This window comes from Verticillium alfalfae, genomic scaffold (genome assembly GCF_000150825.1).
Source record: "Verticillium alfalfae VaMs.102 supercont1.3 genomic scaffold, whole genome shotgun sequence".
Taxonomy (NCBI): domain Eukaryota; kingdom Fungi; phylum Ascomycota; class Sordariomycetes; order Glomerellales; family Plectosphaerellaceae; genus Verticillium; species Verticillium alfalfae.
This window is the reverse complement of record NW_003315036.1, coordinates 2,863,485-2,885,279: the sequence shown is the minus strand read 5'-3', so window position 1 is coordinate 2,885,279 and position 21,795 is coordinate 2,863,485. Positions and strand designations below refer to the sequence as shown.

Here is a 21,795-nt window from a genome sequence, read left to right as displayed (position 1 = left end):
TGCGCGAGATCATTGACGCCTGCGAGCGCATCTACTGCGGGTCCTATGGAATCGAGTTCATCCACATTCCTGACCGTGAGAAGTGCGACTGGCTGCGCGAGCGCCTCGAGGTGCCCCAGCCCTTCAAGTACAGCATTGACGAGAAGCGCCGCATCCTCGACCGTCTTATCTGGAGTTCGAGCTTCGAGTCCTTCCTGTCCACAAAGTACCCCAACGACAAGCGTTTCGGCCTGGAGGGTTGCGAGACCCTGGTCCCCGGTATGAAGGCTCTGATCGATCGCAGTGTCGACTACGGCGTCAAGGACATTGTCATTGGCATGCCGCATCGTGGCCGTCTCAACGTTCTCAGCAACGTCGTCAGGAAACCCAACGAGTCCATCTTCTCCGAGTTCGCTGGCACTGCCGGTGCCGAGGATGAGGGATCTGGCGATGTCAAGTACCATCTTGGCATGAACTTCGAGCGTCCCACCCCCTCGGGCAAGCGTGTCCAGCTGTCCCTTGTGGCCAACCCTTCCCATCTCGAGGCCGAGGACCCCGTCGTTCTCGGTAAGACGCGCGCCATCCAGCACTACAACAACGATGAGAAGGCCCACCGCACTGCCATGGGCGTCCTGCTCCACGGTGACGCCGCTTTCGCCGCTCAGGGTGTCGTCTACGAGTGCCTCGGCTTCCACTCGCTCCCTGCCTTCTCCACTGGTGGTACCATCCACCTCGTCGTGAACAACCAGATCGGCTTCACGACCGACCCCCGCTTCGCTCGCTCGACCGCCTACTGTACCGATATCGCCAAGGCTATCGACGCCCCCGTCTTCCACGTCAATGCCGACGACGTCGAGGCCGTCAACTTCGTCTGCCAGATGGCTGCCGACTGGCGTGCCGAGTTCCAGCAGGATGTCATCGTCGACCTGGTGTGCTACCGCAAGCACGGCCACAACGAGACTGACCAGCCTTCCTTCACGCAGCCCCTGATGTACAAGCGCATCCAGTCGCACAAGTCTCAGATTGCCATCTATGTCGACAAGCTTATCAAGGACGGCACCTTCACCAAGGAAGACGTCGAAGAGCACAAGCAGTGGGTCTGGGGTATGCTCGAGGAGAGCTTCACCAAGTCCAAGGAATACCAGCCCACCTCCAAGGAGTGGACGACTTCGGCCTGGAACGGCTTCAAGTCGCCCAAGGAGCTGGCCACCGAGGTTCTGCCGCACAACACGACCAGCGTCGACAAGAAGACACTCGAGCACATCGGTGAGGTCATTGGCAGCACAAGTGAGGGCTTCAACGTGCACAGGAACCTCAAGCGTATCCTCTCCAACAGGACCAAGTCTGTGGTTGGGGGCGAGAACATTGACTTCCCCACGGCCGAGGCTCTCGCTTTCGGTTCCCTCGTCACCGAGGGCCACCACGTCCGCGTGTCCGGTCAGGACGTCGAGCGTGGCACCTTCTCGCAGCGCCACGCCGTCTTCCACGACCAGGAGACCGAGGACACCTACACACCGCTGCAGAACATCAGCAAGGACCAGGGCAAGTTCGTCATTGCTAACTCGTCTCTGAGCGAGTTTGGTGCCCTTGGCTTCGAATACGGTTACTCTCTCTCGTCTCCCAACGCGCTCGTCATGTGGGAGGCCCAGTTCGGTGACTTCGCCAACAACGCGCAGTGTATCATTGACCAGTTCATTGCTTCCGGTGAGGTCAAGTGGATGCAGAGGACAGGTCTCGTCATGTCGCTGCCCCACGGTTACGACGGCCAGGGTCCCGAGCACTCCTCCGGACGCTTGGAGCGTTACCTGCAGCTCTGCAATGAAGACCCTCGTGTCTTCCCCTCGCCCGAGAAGCTCGAGCGCCAGCACCAGGACTGCAACATGCAGATCGCTTACTTCACGACCCCTGCCAACTTGTTCCACGCCCTTCGTCGCCAGATGCACAGGCAATTCCGCAAGCGTAAGTCCCTTGCGTCCACCTTCTTTGCCCCCCCCCCCCCTCTCCTCAATATCTCGCTTGGGCTGACCTGTGTTGCCTTAGCCCTCATCATCTTCTTCTCCAAGTCGCTCCTCCGCCACCCTCTGGCGCGGTCCAACATCGAGGAGTTTGTTGACGAGTCCCACTTCCAGTGGATTATCCCCGACCCCGAGCACGAGGCCGGCACCATCAAGAAGCCTGAGGAAATCAAGCGTGTTGTGCTCTGCACGGGTCAGGTGTGGGCCGCGCTCCACAAGTACCGCGCGGACAACAAGATTGACGACACGGCGTTCACGCGTATTGAGCAGCTCAACCCCTTCCCATGGCAGCAGCTCAAGGAGAACCTCGACCAGTACCCCAACGCAGAGACGATTGTCTGGGCTCAGGAGGAGCCGCTCAACGCTGGTGCGTGGAGCTTCACGCAGCCTCGCATCGAGACGCTCCTCAACCAGACAGAGCACCACAACCGCAAGCACGTCATGTACGCTGGCCGCAACCCCAGCGCGTCCGTGGCAGCGGGTACCAAGGGCCTGCACACCAAGGAAGAGCAGGAATTCCTGGAGATGGCCTTCACGGTCAAGCAGGACAAGCTGAAGGGCGAGTAAAGTAGAACAAAAAAAGGGGTTGTCAGGTTGTAAACGTATGTTGCTTGGTATGGTGGAAGGGATCCCTCGAAGGGGGACTATAGGCGATGGCAGTGCCAACTGTATCTTTTAATGTTACTTGAATTGAGCGCCTGTACGGAGAGCGATAGAGAGAAGTCTCATCGACGTTCTGGCATGTAATAAATGTGACACTAGGGCCGTAGCGCCTTGCCAACTCCAACTGACCAGTCTGCTCGAACTCGTCGGTGCTGTACACCGTTGTAGCGCGTGGTGAGAGACCTGTGGTGCACGGACGCTTAACGCTAAAGTGGTTTGGAGCTGGCGCGTAGCACTAAAATACGCGTCTCACCTGTCGCGTCGTCACCACAACTTAAGTAACAGGGTGTCTATCTGCCAAACAGATATGCAAAGGAATTCACGTCAGGCAGCCGCTGATTAGCCCAGTTTGGTCGGGGTCTACATGGTACTGATTGTGTACCCCACTTTGACATCGAATACGTTCGGCAGGCCTAGACATTCGACCTGCAATTCACATTCCCAGGTTCCGCGTTACCTCACCACCCAAGTCGACGTCCACTGGCCCTCGATGCACTGCAATACATCGCAAGTTCGCTCGACATGAGCACATATATCAATGGCCACATGGAGGGAACTAGGGGAGGTCCCAGATTCGGACGATGACGGAGACTTCGACAACTATGGGCAGGCACACGATTCGACACTCACCTGTTCCTTTAACTTGGACCAACACAATGGAGCCGCTCCTTCGACATCGCAGGCGGTCCCGACCCACGGATTGCTGTCCCAAGCTAAGAACACAAGCCAGAGCATGTGTGATATTCCCGCATCCTCACCGATCGGAGATGCTCCAATGGTGGCGCCCTTGCCCGAGCGGCCATCTACTCCCCAGCCTCGAGTGCACATGGCCATGCCGCCGGCGTCGTCTCCCCTCTCCTCAGCCCCGGACGATGATGAGCTTGCCGATATGTTCTCAGAAGGACCATACCGAGCTGCCGCTTCCGCAATCTCGAAGCCGTCGCGTGTCGTTGTGTCCGCACGCGGCGATTCACCAGACCCCCTCGGCTTCGAGACTGACGATGTATCAGCGGGACTTGTTGAGCTGACTGAGCCTCTACCCGAATTCCTCTTCGATCGAGATCATGCAACGCCGGTCCTCCCACCTGTTTCTACGCAACATCTCCGTCGTCAACATTCGGCTCCCCCGAGTCCCGAAACCGCCTCGGCCATAGCCGCTGCTGTCACGGCCGCACAGCGCTATGAGCGCTCATTACGTCCGAGAAAACCTATACAAGAGCATCCGTACATGATCGAGAGCGCACAGTACAACAAAGCTCTGAAGGCCCGCGGCATCAAACCCGTTCGCATGCTGGAGGAGGCGCATGCTCGAGGCAGGAACAAGACACCAGAAGAGGATTCGCAAGAGCAAGAGTTTCAAGAAGAAAGTCAGAATACCGTCAGTGAACACCAGGAGCGGTTGTGTGAGGAGAGTCAGTCGCTGCTGCATGAATCATTGGACTACTCGGCTCCTTTACCGACGTTCCCCTCGCCTTCCACTGCCAAGACGTCGTCTCAACCACCACGGAATACCTCAAGCAGTCCTCGCAGCGTTTCACGCGAGACGAATGTCACGAGCCCGTTCATCGACTGCGAACATCACGAGAGCGACCAGGAGAGCGATGAGTTGCCGTCTTTGAAACAGCTGTTGACTGCCCAGACGCCATCCTTTCCCGTGAAGAGACATCCATCATCCCTCCTGACCTCGTCACGGAAGTCGACGAAGAAATCTGCTTCGCACATCAGCCTCGAGCCGACCTCTACCAACTTACATTCGGTGCACGCTCCGCACATCAAGTTTCGTCAGCCTCGGCCGCTACCACCCGCTGCCCTCAAGGCAAAAAATGTTCCAAAGCATAGCAGAGGATCCCGAAGTCGGCCTCCCGGAGTCGATACATCGGGAGCAGATAAACACCATCCCGACCCCGGCCTATAAGCCCTGAACAACATCCTCTTGAGCGCCCTCTTGAAAGCCCTAGTGTGAATCTTTCAGCGGCTTCTCATGCGGATGATGCCTCAGATTCCGAGGTTAGCGAGGAATCCAACAGCACTCCAAAGCATGGCAAAGAACTCGTGGCGTTTGGACGCAGAGCTCGAGGAGTCCTTCCAGCGTCTCATTTCAGGCTAGACCGACCGAGGCAGCAGCCAAAGCCTCATCGAGCTGCTCATGCTCGGGCGATGCCGCCTGACCCGACTCAACGACGCGGCATCGCCATGCCGAGAACGAAGACAACATCGAATCAGTCGCCGTCCACACCGATTTTCCCTTTTGACCTATTCGACGACGACGAGTCTGAGGCGGAATCTTTGCAAACTCCCAAACCGAGGACCGAGAAGCGTTACTCGCAACAGATCCTGCACATCGTAGATGATGATGATGATGATGATGACATGTCTGTGGTTGAGGATAACGAGATTGATCATATGGTACAACGACCCAAACGCCAGCTGACCCAATCTATCTCGGGTGCAAGTTCTGCGAAAAGACGAAAATTGGACCAGTCTGGTGCCAGACAGCGTCAGCAACCGACCATCACGAGCCACTTTGGTTCAGGCAACGGTACTTCCGCAAAAAGGCAGAAACCACCACGACGAAGTCAGAATAAAGACAAGTCATCAAGGAGAGCTTCGAAGAAGAAGTCTCAAAGGACGTACAATCCACCTCGACTGGGCATTCTAGACGTTATTGAGCCAGAGGCACCACGATTCTTAAGGCTTGCCGCCCGCACTGTGAAGAGCAAAGCCCAGCGAGGAAGATCCAGCCCAAGTAGGAAAACAATATGCCTGGGTACCAGGGAGGATCAGCTCGATGCTGGTAGGGTCCTGCAAGATTGGATCGGTGGCGAAATTCATCCTCGGCACTCGGTCACAAGCCCCTCGACCGCCATTCAAGGTTCCGACCGGCAACCGTTGGCTCATATCTCACATAATGGCGCTGCTTTGGGTTCATCTGAGTCGCACGATACTCCGACAGACTCCTCAAGCAGAATCATACAGCCAAAACGCAATGCTACCGCAAAGAACCCGTCACGCATGTTGCCGAGAAGCAGAGCTGCCAGTGTCCGGCCTGCCCAATTCGAGGCGGATGTGATGAATGAGGCTGGCACAGTAAACTTTCAAACAAAAAAGAGGGTGCTGGATGCCATCTATCGTCGCGGAGCACGTCCTCGGTCCGTGTCCCAGAGTACCATATCTCTCATGACCAGAGACAATGATGGACCTTTGGTCATAGAAGAAACCGAATCCGCAGTGCGCAAGGATGCTTCGCTGAACGTGGCAAAGTCGTCGCGGAGGAGGTTGAAGAAGACCGAGAAGCCTACTCGAGTGGACACACGGGCGCCCCAGTACCGACATGCGCATGATCCTCTTCCTAGCGGACCCCGAACAGACGGACACATCAGTGCTGCAGATCTAGGCGTCGACCAATTGCTTGGCCTGGCGCCTTTTGGCGCCCATTATAGTGAGCATTTTGAGATTTTCCCACTGCAAAGGGGGGTCTTCTTTCATGAAGAGACGCTTCTTGGTAGTGGATGCTTCCAAGCTTCACTCGCCCCCGGCTTGCTGGAGAAGATCAAGCAGCCGCGGCCCCGAATCCACTTCAATCTCAGCGGTCAACCTCTGAAATGGGGCCTATGGGATGAACAAGTCTCGTCTGAATTGGGAATTCTTATTGATGCAATCTGTAATCATCTCACTGAGACAGGTTCTGATGTCGATTCGGGCTTCGACACCAAGGATGCTGCAAGGTTCATGCGCACATACGTGCAAGATAGCCTCAGTGTTACTGATGATACAAAGTTAGGAATGTTCTTGTCTCGACTGCTGCTTGTTTTCGAAGGCTTTTTCAGCCGCTTCAAAGTTCAAGCAATATTCTTGGACCAAAGGAAGACAACAAAGACACTAGAGGTGCTGTCAGAATTCCTCATCATCGTGCTCTGTAGCCATTCGATCTGCAGAGATCGAGCTTCCATGATTCCGCAGATTATGGGGCTCGAGAACATTCTACGTGAAGTCGTAGCCGCTTCTGTGGCCTGTCTTCTACACATAGGGACGGCGTCACTGGTCACTGCTTATGGCAGCCTCCAGCAACTAACAAACCGGGAACGTGGTATTCGAGCCGACAACATTGTAGCACAGACCTGGGTCATGCTAATGAGAGCACTCGGGCAATTGCGAATACCCCGGATGTCGTTCTGGGATGTCACATTCTCGGTCTTGATCAAGGGCGAAGATAAGACCAGCCTCGATGTACAAAGATTCGAGCAACTTTGGGAAACGATGTTCACACTGCTTCCCCTGTGCGAGTTTGATTCATCTGGCATACTCGTCTCCGAATCCCGGCACAGTGTCGCTATGGACGGCTGGGCTTTGCCTCAGCTTGCCCTGAAGCGAGTCTTCCAGTTGTATAAAGCAAACAATCGACAACCGCCTGGGTTTAACGATTACTGTAGAACCATCGTACGTCGATGCATATACTTGGTCGAACACTGGGGATGGTACAAATGCGGCGGCGTCATTGGCACCGTCTTCGATTTCTTCGGTTCACAAAATCTATCAAACCTGCGAAACGAAGAAGTCTTCCAGTCACCCGCTTTTCTCGAGCGTTTGCACGTCGAAACGGCCTTACGAGTCGAGCCAGAAGACCGATGCTTTCATATCTTCCTAAAGCTAGTCGCTCTAACCATTCAACGCCTGGTACAGACTGGATCCGACAGAGAGATTCGCAACCTCGTCGCGCGGACTCTACCGAATCACGACCGCCAGTACCTCAAGGAGCAGAATGTTCACCAGCATGATCTTGCTGCTCTTCGCAACCATCATGACCTTCTCTGTACCCTCTTTTGGGCGACACCTGCTGAGTTGCGCCCCAGCACACTTCTTGCTCTTTTGGAGAAGCTTGTTGTCCCTTCAAGTTCTCACAAGGAAGCTTGCCTCATAAACCTCAAGGCCTGGGCCCAACTGGCAAGGTTTGTGGTTCACAAGGAATCAGTGGCAGCGTTCAGGCCATTTCATCTCTGGCAGGGAAGCGCTTTTCAACAACTTCTGGACCAGTACGACTCGACAGCTTCGGACATACAGCAACAGTTGTCGTCCATGTCCAAAGATGGTAGTCACGGCATCGACCAGAATTTCATCAACGGCATCATAGCCAGTAACAAGTCTGCCACCATGGAAGTCATTCGGTATTCCGTGACGATCTCGCTCGATGTTGCGAAGTACGCAAGAAGCTTGGAGCTCTCTATTTTTGCTGGGAATATTGGTAAGTCATCAAGCCTAAAAAACTGACCTCCTGCTCATGGACCCAGTTCAACTTCGGCACGTTTTCCGTCAATTTTCCAAGTCGCCAGCGGAATATCCACTGAGTTTACTCAAGGATGCTGTCGCGACTGTCGATGTTTTCTTGGTTCATGTCGAGAGGGCCCTTGGCCGTGCTCAAACAGAGAACAATGCGGCGGGGCTTGAAGACGGCATCATGGTATGTTCTCGTGCGAATGAGCGTCATATCGCCTTGATCTGACATTCCGATAGAAGATAGACAATGATCTCACTGCGGACTTCTACGCAATGGCCAGAGGCATGTTGCAGACTAGCTCGACAGGCGATCACTCCCCACAGACGATTTCCAAAACGGAGGAAGCAAGGGAGCAGGTTGTGACGGTAGCTGGCCGATTGGCTGCAATTTTGATCCGATGTGGCACTATTGTGAGCCTTTGTCCATTCAGTCTTGTTCAACTGGCTAACCACTACATGCAGCGTCTATCACGATGTTTCAAGACCAATCAACGCAGCAAGGCAGGGAAACATGAGCTCTTCGAAGGGCTGCCAAGTCAGCTTGGCCCGCTGCAGAGTCGCTATCTCCCCCTTTTCCTCGCCAACCTACACAAGGAATTAGATCTGACGGTAAGTGAGGATCGTAAATTGCCTGAACTGAGCTAATGCATGAGTAGGACGTTGGCGTATCAGTTCTGCAGTTGTGGCTGCTCTCTCTCACCAAACCCAGAGATGATATGCTCTTCGAGCATCAATTTGCGTTGAGCCTGAAGAAGCTGAAGTATCCTTTCTTGCCCGCAGAGAGCGATATGTTGAGACATGCAAATTACGACATGAATTGCGACATGTTAAGAAGTATGTACAGGTTGTGTATAATGTGAAACAACTTGACCTCTTGCTGATACTTCATGATAGAGACACTGATGTGGATGAGAACGTCCCTACGGATATCATCGACACCTTCACAGAAGAAGTCCAACACATCCGACTATTCTGCTGCACTCAAGGCAGTCATGCAACGGATCCAGAACGATTTGCATGAAATTTCTGTGACAAACGATGCACAACACACAAGATACGTTCAGTTTGTACGCCGCGTTGTGTCCTTGGTCAAGTCCCACACAACGGAAATCTTTCAAATTCCGCCCTTCTTCTACCAAGTCAGCAAAGAATACTCGCCGCCCGTGCAGGACCCACACCTTCAAGTAGACAGCATCAAATCGTACGGCCTCCGACTGAACGAGGGCGATTCCCCGGCGATGCCACAGTTATTCTACTACATGTACAACAACTTCAAACAGGCTCTCTTGCATGGCAGACTCGGGCACGAGACGCGCATTCTCGCCAAGGGCATGAAGGACGATGCCATTCTGGGATTCATACTCGGCAAGATGCTGCCGGTGGTCCTCTCAGCTTCGGTTATGAAGCCCGAGGCTTTCGTCCTATTCGACACGTATTGCGAGGCCATCAGGCTGCGATTGGATGCCGTGGCTGCTCGACAGATGGATCAATCCCGCGCGCAGCTTCCCACGCTGTTTCGGGCCATGATGCGATGGATTCGCGGGGTCCGGTGTTTGAATGATGGCATCCTCTGCGTAGAGCACTTGCACCTCTTTCGAAAGATGGTCGTATTACTGGCCATGCTCCAACCCACCTTGACGGCGGCATCATACGACACTTCAGCACCTGCTGCTGCCTGGTCGGCCATGCAGCAAGCGCTAAGCTGCTGGTCAGAAGCCACGAAGAACGCGGAGTCCCGCCTCGCATCCAGTCTCGCCGATCCGTACGAGGATGACGTGTCCGCCGGCCTATTTCAGGACGTTATCATGGAAGACGGGTTTGTCGGCGAGGACGAAACTTTGGTGGCCAGCCTGGCGAGGGGCACCATTACGGACTTTGAGAGAAACTGGCTGGTGACGGCCGAGCTGATCGTTGCTCAGGCACCCGCGCGAGCCACGCAGGCGGGGCAGGGGCTGGCGAGGCCGCACTGGGACATGAAAGAGCTGGGACAGAGTCTTCTGCGTGAGTTGCAGAGGTGGAACGCGTGGTGGGCCAGGTGCAGGGCGCACATGCAGGACGAGCTCGTCAGTGAGGCAGAGGAGATGATGTTATTGTAGGCCAGTCGGGCTAGTGGTATCCCTCTTGAACGCTTGTCGTGGGAATAAATGTGAAAAAGGCTACGTCGACAGTTGTTTCATGCACATCAACATCAGGCACCGCTCTGCCCCGTCTCCCTGTACTGCTCAAATGTCGTCTCCGGCTGGGGGGTCTCGTGTGTCTCGTCCTCCTCCCGCATGACCCGCTCCAGCTCGATCCGTCCGTCCTTGCCCCAGTAGCTGGCCTTTTCGGTGCCCTTGACGCAGCCCTCGGTGATGAGCACGTACGGCACGGGTGCCTCAAAGATGGGCTCAGCGAGCACGCGCTCCATCTCCATCTTGAGACCGCGGGCTCCCGTCTCGGCCTTCGCAGCCTCGGCCGCAATGGCATAAAGCGCCTTGCGCGTAAAGTGCAGACGGGAGGGGTACGTCTCGAAGAGGGCGGTGTACTGGGCGACGAGGCTATGACGCGTCTCGGTCAGGATTCGGAACAGGTCGTCGAGGGTCAGGGGGTTCAGGGCGCATATGTTGGAGACGCGGCCTATGAGCTCGGGGATGAACCCAAAGGCCTGCAGGTCTGCTGGTGTGGTGAGGTCTAGCGGGGTATGTGTTGAGGCCGGCGCGTCGGGGTTGGTGTGGGGCAAGTGGTCGAAGAGATGCTTAGGCAGGTCATGCTTGTCACCGGATAGGTTCTGGCGGCCTCGCAGGTCGGAGCCGAACCCCATGGAGGGCTTGGAGACGCGGCGTTCGACAATGGACCGCAGGCCGACAAACGCGCCACACATGATGAACAAGATATTGGACGTGTCGATGGTGTACTGGTCGACCTTGCCCTGGGGCGGCGAGGACTGAGAGGACGATGGAGAGCTGCCGCCCGAGTTGTAGTTTGTGGTCATGGGCGGGGTCGAGCGAGACGACCTGTTTTCCTTGACGTTCAGAGTCACACGGGAGCCCTCGACGAGCTTCAGCAACGCTTGTTGCACGCCCTCGCCGCTGACATCCCTACCGTGCGCGGGCGTCTTGGAGGCGAGCTTGTCAAATTCGTCCAACACAACGATGCCGTTCTCGGCTGCTTTGATGTCGTAGTTGGCCTCTACCAGGAGCCTCTCGATACACGTCTCAACATCCTGGCCAATATAGCCAGCCTGGGTAAAGGCGTTACAGTCGGCTATCGTAAAGGGTACATTGAGCTTCTTGCTCAGCGTTCTACTTGCGTGTTAACGAGGGGTTCACAGAAGGAGAGAGTCATGCTTTCCGGGGGAGAACAGCGTACTCTAGAATGTACGTCTTCCCTGTGCCCGTGTTGCCCATGACAAGGAGGTTGGACTTGTCAATCTTGACATTGAGCGGTCCCGTGGGCTCTTCGGCAATGTTCAGGTCGTCAGCGGACGCACGGGGGTCGGGTTGATCACTGAGATGCTCGACGGATTCAAAGTGGCCGGGATAGTCATCTTGGGCACGGCTGTCAGCCAGGCGGCGTGGAAAGCCAAAGCCATCATCCTCAGCTTGGTGCTGACCTGAGGCAGGGTGAATATCACGTAGTCTCTCGTGCGCGTCTCGGTCGCGTGCATAACGCTGCCTCTGGAGCTTCTCCCGTTGTTTGCGGTCCTCCTCGTCACGTTGGCGCCGGCGCCGGAGGCTCTGGTAGTGATTGAATACGGTGGAACATATGATCTTCTTGGCCCGGTGCTGGCCGACGACGTACTCGTCCACTCGCTTCTTCAGGTCCCTCGGGTAGAAGCTGGGAACGGCAAAGTTGGTCTTGTTGAACATGGGCCCACGGCCCTCATCACTGGGATCATAGCTACTCGTGAAGCCAGAGGAGAAGTCCTGGGTTCGGCGGGAGGAGGAGGAGGGCCGCGGCACCGTCAGGGAGATGGAACGGCGGTAGGTGACGGGGAGGGCGCGGCTCGTGCATCGGGTGCAGGTGAGGGTTGTCGGTCGCCTCACGAGGAGAGGCATGACATCAGGGCGCAGGGAGGCTCGGCTGGTCGCCATGATGGTAAGAGGCGTTGTTGCAGGTCGGAAGGTAAACTAGACCCCATGGGACGTGTAACGTGGAGGGGTGTGGTTCGGAAGACCGATTCGAGGGTTCGTCGTCGCATGGACGTCGGTGGTACGAGTCACGAAGCTCCGGCGCTGCCTGGGGAAGGGGGGGGGTTGACCGTATGGCCGATGTGGGGGAGCTCTTGAGAGCTTCCCATCTGGCAGAGGAGGCACCTTAAGGTAAGGTCCCTAGGTGGGTTAGGGTGGCAGGGGGCCACTTGGGACCACTTGGGGCCGGTTCCGGCGAGAGACTCAGAGGGGGGGTTCCTGTGTCTGTGTACCTCCGTAGGTGCCAATTCACCATGGTGTAGTGGTCGGTGCTTCTCCCCAGCAGGCTGGGTACACTGAAAGCTGTCTAGTGATTCGCGAATGAATACTACCTTACTGTTACGAAGGCAAAACACCTATGTTCCATTTGTACCGTATCGACCTACCTACCTAGGTATCTAGTCAAGTTCGCCTGGCTCATTGGTCAAGCCTCGCGAGGTCAACTACCTTTTCGGAGTGCACGCTGGGCCCTGCGACAATTATAGGCTCATGATGGATGATCGCTAAAACCCATTCGATGAACAGAGGGAAATGGCGGACAGGGCCCCAGCTGGCAGCTGGGCGTGACACAGGGTGTGATGCAGGGACAGGGGCCGGCAAGAATTCTCGTGGAATTGATCGGGGCGTCGCTCCCTTGCTCGTCCCCTCTTCTTGTCGCCTCTCGACGTCATGGCTACGAGCTATTATCAGACGCTCACGGCCACGCCGCCTGACGGGCAGGTGCAGGTGCATATGCAGCTGCACCACCCTCCCCTCACATCGTGGTGCCACCACAGGCCGGCCCAACATCCGCTCAGTTGAGTCTCTTCTTCGACGTCAGGCCCTACTATTCGTTCCGTAGCACGAGGGGGGCAAAGAGAAGGAGAGGAGACGAGAGACCTCTCCTTCATTGCACTTTCCCCCCCCCTTACCTTATCAGATAATTGACAGCCTGCGCGCTCGTTCCAATCTGTCTCGCAATCTTACATCCACATCCAGGCCCAGAACACGGAGACATTGCCCCTCCAACGCCACTTCAAGCTTGAGCCTGTCCCTATCCTGCCCGCTTCGCTTCAGTACCGTTCCCGCTACTGCTGCTTCCACTCCCACTGCCACTACTACTTTCCCTTGCCTACGCCTACCTACGTGCATGCCCGAGCTCAAGCTCTTGGTGGGCTCAACAATCGCCAGCTGAGGAGCTGCACACGTTCGCATCTATCCTCAAACGCTCAATAAGAAAGGTCCCTCATCGACTCCACTGTCCGATCTGCTTGCACTGGTTGGCTGCTAACTTTCGGAAACACCCCCTTCCCTCCACGACGACCATGGCTGCTGTTGTCGAGCAGTCCGCCAACTCTCTGGCCCCGCAAGCCGCAGCTGCTGGTGCTGCTACTGGCAACCGCACTGACGGCACAGGCGTCATCCAGCTCGACCCCTGGCTCGAGCCGTTCGAGGACGCTTTCAAGAGGCGATATGCCAAAGCGCAAGACTGGCTCACCAAGCTGGACAAGACCGAGGGCGGCGTCGACAAATTTTCCAAGGGCACCGATACCTTTGGTTTCAATGTCGATTCCCATGGCACCATCACATACAGGGAGTGGGCCCCCAATGCCACTCACGCCTTTCTCACCGGCGACTTCAACAACTGGGACCGCGAGTCTCATCCCATGAAGAGGGACGAATTCGGCGTTTTCGAAATTGTGCTTCCTGCCAACAATGGCCAGCCTGCCATTCCCCACAACTCCAAGATCAAGGTTCGCACGGGTTCATATCAAACAAACCTCGTTCGACAGGCTGACACGGATCCAGATCTCTCTGCAAACGCCCAGCGGCGACCGTATCGACCGCCTGCCAGCGTGGATCAAGTATGTCACCCAGGACCTGTCCGTCTCGCCGGCATACGATGCCCGCTTCTGGAACCCCCCCGCTTCGGAGAGGTATCAGTTCAAGAACCCCAGGCCGAGCAAGCCTGCGAGCGCTCGCATCTACGAGGCCCACGTCGGTATCTCCTCGCCAGAACTGCGTGTCGCTACGTACAAGGAGTTCACCAAGAACATGCTGCCAAGGATCCGCGATCTTGGCTATAACGTCATCCAGCTCATGGCCATTATGGAGCACGCCTACTATGCCAGCTTTGGCTACCAGATCAACAGCTTCTTCGCCGCCAGCAGCCGGTACGGACCCCCCGAAGACCTCAAGGAGCTCGTGGACACTGCTCACGGCATGGGCATCACTGTGCTCCTCGATATTGTCCACAGCCACGCCTCCAAGAACGTGCTTGATGGACTGAACGAGTTCGATGGCACCGATCACCAGTACTTCCACGAGGGTGCTCGCGGCCGTCATGAGCTGTGGGACAGCAGGCTGTTCAACTATGGTCACCATGAGGTCATGCGATTCCTCCTTAGCAACCTCCGCTTCTGGATGGACGAGTACCACTTTGATGGTTTCCGCTTCGATGGCGTGACAAGCATGCTTTACCACCACCACGGCATCGGAACGTCAGTCTTCGCCCCATCTCCCATTGTTCAATGCATCAACTGACGGTCAGCAGTGGCTTCTCTGGTGGCTATCACGAGTACTTTGGCGCCGATGTTGACGAGGAAGCAGTTGTCTACCTCATGGTGGCCAACCAGATGCTTCACGACCTGTATCCAGAGAGCATCACCATTGCCGAGGATGTGTCCGGCATGCCAGCTCTTTGTGTGCCGCTGTCGCTTGGTGGCCTTGGCTTCGACTACCGCCTGGCTATGGCCATCCCGGACATGTGGATCAAGATCCTGAAGGAGCAGCAGGATGAAGAATGGGACATTGGTAACATCTGCTTCACTCTGACCAACAGACGGCATGGCGAGAAGACCATTGCGTACGCCGAGAGCCACGATCAAGCGTAAGCTACCTTTGTCTCCGAGTTGTTGATTTGTTTTTGCTGACAAGATGTAGCCTCGTCGGAGACAAATCTCTTATGATGCATCTGTGTGACGCCGAGATGTACACCAACATGTCGAACCTGACTCCGTTCACCTCCGTCATTGACCGTGGCATGGCCCTGCACAAGATGATCCGTCTTTTGACACATTCCCTTGGCGGCGAAGGATATCTCAACTTTGAAGGCAACGAGTTTGGCCATCCAGAGTGGCTCGACTTCCCTCGTGAGGGCAACCAGAACTCGTTCTGGTACGCGAGGCGGCAGTTCAACCTGACAGAAGATCATAACTTGCGGTACCAGTACCTCAACAACTTTGATCGCGCTATGAACACAACCGAGGCACAGTTTGGATGGCTGCGCAGCCCCCAGGCCTACATCTCTCTGAAGAACGAGTCTGACAAGATCATCGTCTTTGAGCGAGTAGGTTGCGTCTTCATTTTCAACTTCCACCCCAACAAGAGTTTCGGCGACTACCGAGTTGCAATCGAAACGCCTGGCACGTACAAGATTGTTCTCATTTCGGACTCCAAGGATCTTGGGAGGCCACGGCCGTATCGAGGAGGGCACCCGATTTTTCACCACTCCCATGGAGTGGAATTGGACGGAAGAACTGGACGCACATTTACATTCCTTGCAGGACCGCTCTGGTAAGCATAGCCCCTCTGGTCTGATTCACCTGCACAGCATTGGTACTAACCGTTTTGACAATAGATTTTGGCGCTGGAATCCCCCGTCTCTCAACATTCGTAACGAGTGGTTGAGATGCATGAGCACTGGTGAACGAAGGAACCAAAAGATCCATCATGATTGCATCAAAGGGCTGTCGCAAATTGTCCCCAGCCATAATTAATATGAGAGCAAGTTGCCGTTGACCCTCGTTGTATTCGCTCGTCTTGTGCTGTGCTGTCTCCGTAAATCGTGAACTTGATAGTGCAAAGATTTTCGTCACATGATCACGCTGCCCGGACATCTGATGGCAGACAAAAGAAAAAAAGATGCTTTAAGTTGAGCTCTTCCGGTACACTATTTACACCCGCGCGCGCGTCCTGTCTGTTCCCGATTGACCTAACACCAATAATAACCCTCCATCCTCTCTTGTTGCTCTCAGGGGTCGTTTTATACAAGGGGGGCGAAACGGCCGGTATTGATCTAATGACGTTGGGAGGGAGAAAGCCCAGTTTAGTGCTTGGGAGGCGACTGAACCTGTCCGACGCCGGCGTAGCCCTCGGAGGCGATACCGGTGAGAGGATCGGCTTTTTGGTTCTGTGCGATGCAGTCGATGCGTCAGTCCATATCCCCCAAAGTAATAGCAGACCCAGCGGCGTGTGGCGACGTACCTTGAGCACCTCGTTGGAAGCCTCCTGCCACTCCTTGGTCATGGTAGGGGGAGGGGGCTTGGCGAACAGGCGGATGACGCCGAAGATGGCGAGACTGGCACCGACGGCAGCGAGGGTGCCGAAGAAGACGCGGGAACCCTCGCCAGCAGGGTCGGCGGCACGGGGGCCGTGGGGACCAAAGGCAATCCAGTAGGCTGTAGAGGCAATTGGCGTTAGTTCTTCATTCTCAGAATACGTCGGGCCTGCCTGCCGTGCAGTCCGGTCGGACTGGATTGATTCAAGCAAGGTTGGCTGGCGGGCCGCGGGAACACCCGACGTCATGGTGGACGGGCCGAGTTGCATCCATTGAGCGCGTCAATCGCAATCCTCGACCCCGAAGATGCATGGTAGAGCTTCACCGCGACGATTGCCAGCCATTGCCGAGCTTCGAATCAGTTCCGCTTCCCTTTCGTCCTCTCGAGGCCATGTCACGTTAGGGGGGGGATCGGGGCTTCCGAGGAAAACGCACCAGCCTTCTTCTCCTGGAGGGTCAGCTCCTGCCAGGGACCCTTCATGCGATCCCTCAGGGCCATCCACAGCTCGGCCTGCTCCTGGAGAGGCATCGTCTCCCACCTCTTCTCAATGTTGGCGAGGGTCGGGTTGGAGATGGCGTGGGTGGTGGCGGCGCGGCGGATGACCATAGCCTGCTGGTACCGGGGCGCGGCGCGCAGCAGCGACGAAACCTGGGTTCGCATCATCTTGATCGGGGCTGAGGTGAAAGAAATCGAATGTCCGGTCTCGGGTATCTCTACAGAGGAGGTCGCTTCGGTCGACGAGGTTTGCGAAGGTGGTGGGATGCCGCAATTGCTGGATGGGCCGGGACGGAATTGGCGTTGGGTGGTCAGGGAGAGAGGAGAGGGTTTTTTGGGGTGTCGTATGATGGAACCTCGATCCGTCCAATGGCCCCGTTGTAATCGAACAGCTGCCACTGGCCCGAAAATTGTTCGGCAACGTAGTGACTAATACCGAGTCACGTGCTTTACTTCGATGCGAGCACTTGAGATCTCCTCCGACAGCTGCTCTTCCACAGCTCAAGCCCATCGATAGTGGAAGAACGAAACGTTGCCGTGCAGACAACTTTTCTATGACATTGAATACAACACGCGATTTTCCAATTGGTTCACGGGGTCGGTTTCTTGCGGAGTATATGGTGTTATATGGTCCCGGTATTACATTTTCTCTCGCACACTGACACCGGTCCACTGCAGGGGCTTGTGCAAGTATCGGAAACTGCAGACATAAACACAATTGTAGGCTGCACGGCGGGAAACTGGACGCCTGCAATGGATCAAGCAGTCGCTTACCTGCTCCCGAGCTGCATGCAGCCTAAGTAGATCAGCGTAGCTTGCTGTATGCTCTTTGGGAAGAACAGCTGCTTTGGCTGTCTCACAGGAGCTTCGCCGTCAAGTCTGGCTTTCGGCGGACCATCTCGGATTTATCAAGCAAATGCGGCGAGAAGCTGCTCGGCGATTGTATAGACCACGAGTGATCCTTCTGTGCCCTTCAGGTAGACGTCCCAACATGATGTCTATGATACACGGCGGTCGAGAGGCGACCCCAGGTAGGCGATCACCTAGCTCTCGCAAAATTATACAGATCACACCAAACAATACAACGTCGCCAACCGTATTATGATGCTTTAGTCGATGTCGGGGCCGGCAGAGAAGTATCGGTCTTTGTCTTATTGGATTGATCTTCGTTGACTGAATCTGGAAGTGAGGCGTCCCTAGTCTTGATCTCAAGTTGGCGGTGATGCGCTTGTTCCGCAAAGGCTGGGCCAAGAGTGTATGTGCCCATGGGGCGATCAGCATCATGTATTCACGTGGATGAGCATGGTATATAAACATACTAATGAGGACGCCAGACCCTACGGCGATACCAAGGGCCAGGAAGTTCCGTAGACTCATCTTTCCGGTGCGTGGAACGATATGGTCAAGCAACGAAATTCTGCAGCACGGAGCAATGCCCGTGATGATAATTGCAGCAATTTGACAAGAGATCGATGGGCGGGCTCTGGACAAATCATGACGCTGTCCAGGCCATGGCTCGTTCGCAACTGTGGAACATCGTGAACTGCCTTAGGCTGTCAGGCGACAGAATGGGTGTAGCCTGAGGATTAGCTAATATCGTTTTGAGGTTGCTGGGTGGCTTGTTGGCCTCCCCAGGCGGTTGCCATTGGATATGAAAGGGGGCCCCGCGGAAAAACCCGGTAGGAGAGTAGACCTCAATCCGGTGTAGCTCGCGCCAAGCTCCTGCCGCATAATTTTCCTGGACCCGGGAAGGACAGACTCACGTGACTCCCCAGGCAAAGCTCTACCCGACGAAGCCTGGATCCCGAGCAAAACTGCTCACTTCTCCCCAAGTCCTCCTGGAAGTTCAACCATCACCTCTCCACTCCCATCCGAAATCGCTCTCCGTCATCTGGCAAGATGTTCAAGAGGTGAGTTTCGACGTCGGAAGCCACTTTGCGAGCTTTCGCGCGCTCAATTGGGGCCAATTGAACTGACGTTGTCGTCGCAGCGGCATTTCTTCCTTCGCCCGAGCGGCTCGCCCTTCTTTCGCGGCGACCGCCTCTCCCCGGGTCATCAGGCCCTCGACCCTCAGATTCCCTGTCGCTTCCCGATTCGCGAGCACTTCGAGCGTCGGTGATGGCAAGATCTACCAGGTGAGTTGATTCGGATGATGCGGTTGCCGCTGGTCCGACCAGCCGAGCCGGCGGCTGCAGGATTGAGGAGAAGCTCGGTTACTGACAACAACAACTCTGCAGGTCATCGGTGCCGTTGTCGATGGTACGTAACCACCACGAAGGACGAAGAAAAACTTTTTCCATCTCGTCGCATCGTCATTTTGCCGTCCGCGATGTGTTTACTCACACTTTTTGCAGTCAAGTTCGATGGCGCCCGTCTTCCTCCCATTCTGAACGCTCTTGAGACCACCAACAACGGCAACAAGCTTGTCCTTGAGGTCGCGGTAGGTTGCCACTCCAACCCAAAAAGGGCCCACGATGCCTATTTGCAATGCGTTGTAGCTCATAACTTTGATTAGCAACATCTTGGCCAGAATGTCGTCCGCTGCATTGCCATGGACGGTAAGTACTGCTTGCCATGCACAATTTTTAGGCCTCATTTAACGTATTTGACCAGGTACCGAGGGTCTTGTCCGTGGCCACCCGGCCTCCGACACTGGTGCCCCCATCACCATTCCCGTCGGTCCCGAGACCCTGGGTCGCATCATGAACGTCACTGGTGACCCTATTGATGAGCGCGGTCCCATCAAGACCAAGAAGACGCTGCCCATTCACGCCGAGCCCCCTGCGTTCACCGACCAGTCCACCACTGCCGAGATTCTCGTCACTGGTATCAAGGTCGTCGATCTCCTTGCCCCCTACGCCCGTGGTGGTAAGATTGGTCTGTTCGGTGGTGCCGGTGTCGGCAAGACCGTCTTCATCCAGGAGCTCATCAACAACATCGCCAAGGCTCACGGTGGTTACTCCGTCTTCACTGGTGTCGGTGAGCGTACCCGTGAGGGTAACGATCTGTACCACGAGATGCAGGAGACCTCCGTCATTCAGCTTGATGGCGAGTCCAAGGTCGCCCTCGTCTTCGGTCAGATGACGAGCCCCCCGGAGCCCGTGCCCGTGTCGCTCTTACTGGTTTGACTATTGCCGAATACTTCCGTGACGAGGAGGGCCAGGACGGTACGTTTATATGAAATTTGCCTCTTTATCTTTTGCAGAAGCGCCTGAACTAATCCGTCGCAGTGCTTCTCTTCATCGACAACATTTTCCGTTTCACCCAGGCCGGTTCCGAGGTGTCTGCCCTGCTGGGTCGTATCCCCTCTGCCGTCGGTTACCAGCCCACCCTTGCCATTGACATGGGTGGCATGCAGGAGCGTATTACCACGACCCAGAAGGGTTCCATTACCTCCGTCCAGGCTGTCTACGTCCCTGCTGACGATTTGACTGATCCTGCTCCCGCCACCACCTTCGCCCATCTTGACGCCACCACTGTCCTGTCCCGTGGTATCTCCGAGCTGGGTATCTACCCCGCCGTCGACCCCCTCGACTCCAAGTCGCGTATGCTTGACCCCCGTATCGTCGGTCAGGAGCACTACGACACCGCCTCCGCTGTCCAGCAGATTCTCCAGGAGTACAAGTCGCTCCAGGACATCATCGCCATTCTGGGTATGGACGAGTTGTCTGAGGCTGACAAGCTCACCGTCGAGCGTGCCCGTAAGATCCAGCGTTTCCTGTCGCAGCCTTTCACGGTCGCCCAGGTCTTCACTGGTATCGAGGGTCAGCTCGTTGACCTGAAGGAGACCATCGCCTCCTTCAAGGCCATCCTCAACGGTGAGGGTGATGCCCTTCCCGAGTCCGCCTTCTACATGGTCGGTGACCGACTCCGCCAGGGCGAAAGGGTGAGAAGATCCTTGCGGGATCTTGAGAAGGAACTAAAGTGGCCCGGGAAGTCGATACCTACGAAAGCGTTGCGTCGTTCTGATGGGGTCCTGGCCTGTGTATAGAAGAGGATCGTTGGGATGCGAGGTTCTCCCTTAGCTCAATCAAGTCTCTTTTGTGGGCTGTGTACCAAGAAATTCACATAATTCCTCCAACTGTCCCAGGATTCGATGCGTGTGCTGTGAATGGGTGTATCTGGGCTTGCGTTGTGATGTTCAATGAAGATTAAACGTGAGGCATTTTCCGATGTAACATGGCGTTGCGACCTTGTGCTACTACAGTGGAACCAATTTGAGACTTGATCAAGTGTCAGTGTCGACGGGACCTATCGAAGCCTCGGATGCTCAACATAAGCCTGGTGTCAACTCACTTCGGTGGGCATGGGGGTGCGGTGGACTCGGGTTTGCGGCTCGTCATGTTCGTTGAATTCGCGGTGCGTCGGGATGCCTCAGGCAGTGAATGTATCGTGATCGTATAGTCTCACGTTACAAGGGGGGGGAAAGCAGAAAACAAATAAGAGGTTGGAACTGGGGTTTTTTTCCCCCTCCATAGCAGTGGCCTAGAAAGTCCCCCTTATCGTGCGGAAGAAAATGAGGTCATGCTCGTGAAAGTGACTTGGCAATATTCAGGTTCATGTTGCGATGCGCCACATGGTCTATACGTCGAGTTCGCCCCGACATCATCCTCGTCTACGAAATCCACCTACCACCATCCAAGGGAGCAAGCACGCCTTGTTGCGTTATATGGACATTGGGAAAGTAGAATATTCATGAAAACCATCAAATAAACACGGCATGGCCCTTCGTTCAATCGTCTCAAGATGAGTGTATTCCGCTACACCTGGCAAACTACCTCATATCGTCTCACAGACCGGTCATGCAAAAAGAAGAGGGCACGACAGGAACACGACCTAATACGCCAACCCCGCCTTTCCGGCACGTACGCACTGCCCGAATGA

General features: G+C 55.6%; 6 protein-coding genes across 6 annotated transcripts in view; 4 read left to right on the top strand and 2 right to left on the bottom strand.

Moving 5' to 3' along the window:
* Positions 1-2,700, top strand: part of VDBG_03409 (2-oxoglutarate dehydrogenase E1) — a gene marked incomplete at both ends in the record, with an annotated part of 3,382 nt that extends 682 nt beyond the window's left edge. Inside the window, 2 exons of the mRNA XM_003007224.1 lie at positions 84-1,938; positions 2,020-2,700. Coding sequence (XP_003007270.1) covers positions 84-1,938; positions 2,020-2,561 — 2,397 coding nt within the window. The remainder of the gene's footprint in view (positions 1-83; positions 1,939-2,019) is intronic.
* A 495-nt stretch (positions 2,701-3,195) lies between these two features.
* VDBG_03408 (conserved hypothetical protein) lies at positions 3,196-10,024 on the top strand (the record flags this gene model as incomplete). The annotated part of the gene is made up of 7 exons (XM_003007223.1): positions 3,196-4,482; positions 4,596-7,094; positions 7,338-7,852; positions 8,001-8,112; positions 8,166-8,537; positions 8,585-8,762; positions 8,823-10,024. The coding sequence occupies 7 exons, from the start codon at positions 3,196-3,198 to the stop codon at positions 10,022-10,024; spliced, it is 6,165 nt and encodes a 2,054-aa protein (XP_003007269.1).
* A 92-nt stretch (positions 10,025-10,116) lies between these two features.
* VDBG_03407 (ATP-dependent Clp protease ATP-binding subunit clpX) lies at positions 10,117-12,001 on the bottom strand (the record flags this gene model as incomplete). The annotated part of the gene is made up of 3 exons (XM_003007222.1): positions 10,117-11,209; positions 11,277-11,454; positions 11,521-12,001. The coding sequence occupies 3 exons, from the start codon at positions 11,999-12,001 to the stop codon at positions 10,117-10,119; spliced, it is 1,752 nt and encodes a 583-aa protein (XP_003007268.1).
* Positions 12,002-13,401: 1,400 nt separating this feature from the next.
* VDBG_03406 (1,4-alpha-glucan-branching enzyme) lies at positions 13,402-15,656 on the top strand (the record flags this gene model as incomplete). The annotated part of the gene is made up of 4 exons (XM_003007221.1): positions 13,402-13,830; positions 13,886-14,577; positions 14,631-14,942; positions 15,020-15,656. The coding sequence occupies 4 exons, from the start codon at positions 13,402-13,404 to the stop codon at positions 15,654-15,656; spliced, it is 2,070 nt and encodes a 689-aa protein (XP_003007267.1).
* Positions 15,657-15,980: 324 nt separating this feature from the next.
* Positions 15,981-17,194, bottom strand: VDBG_03405 (cytochrome c oxidase polypeptide V; the record flags this gene model as incomplete). The annotated part of the gene is made up of 3 exons (XM_003007220.1): positions 15,981-16,268; positions 16,343-16,536; positions 16,851-17,194. 3 exons carry the CDS (start codon positions 17,077-17,079, stop codon positions 16,185-16,187), a joined length of 507 nt encoding a protein of 168 aa, XP_003007266.1.
* A 1,589-nt stretch (positions 17,195-18,783) lies between these two features.
* Positions 18,784-20,902, top strand: VDBG_03404 (ATP synthase subunit beta; the record flags this gene model as incomplete). The annotated part of the gene is made up of 8 exons (XM_003007219.1): positions 18,784-18,821; positions 18,902-19,046; positions 19,149-19,170; positions 19,266-19,351; positions 19,427-19,469; positions 19,525-19,902; positions 19,971-20,078; positions 20,142-20,902. The coding sequence occupies 8 exons, from the start codon at positions 18,811-18,813 to the stop codon at positions 20,900-20,902; spliced, it is 1,554 nt and encodes a 517-aa protein (XP_003007265.1).
* Between the last annotated feature and the right edge of the window lie 893 nt (positions 20,903-21,795).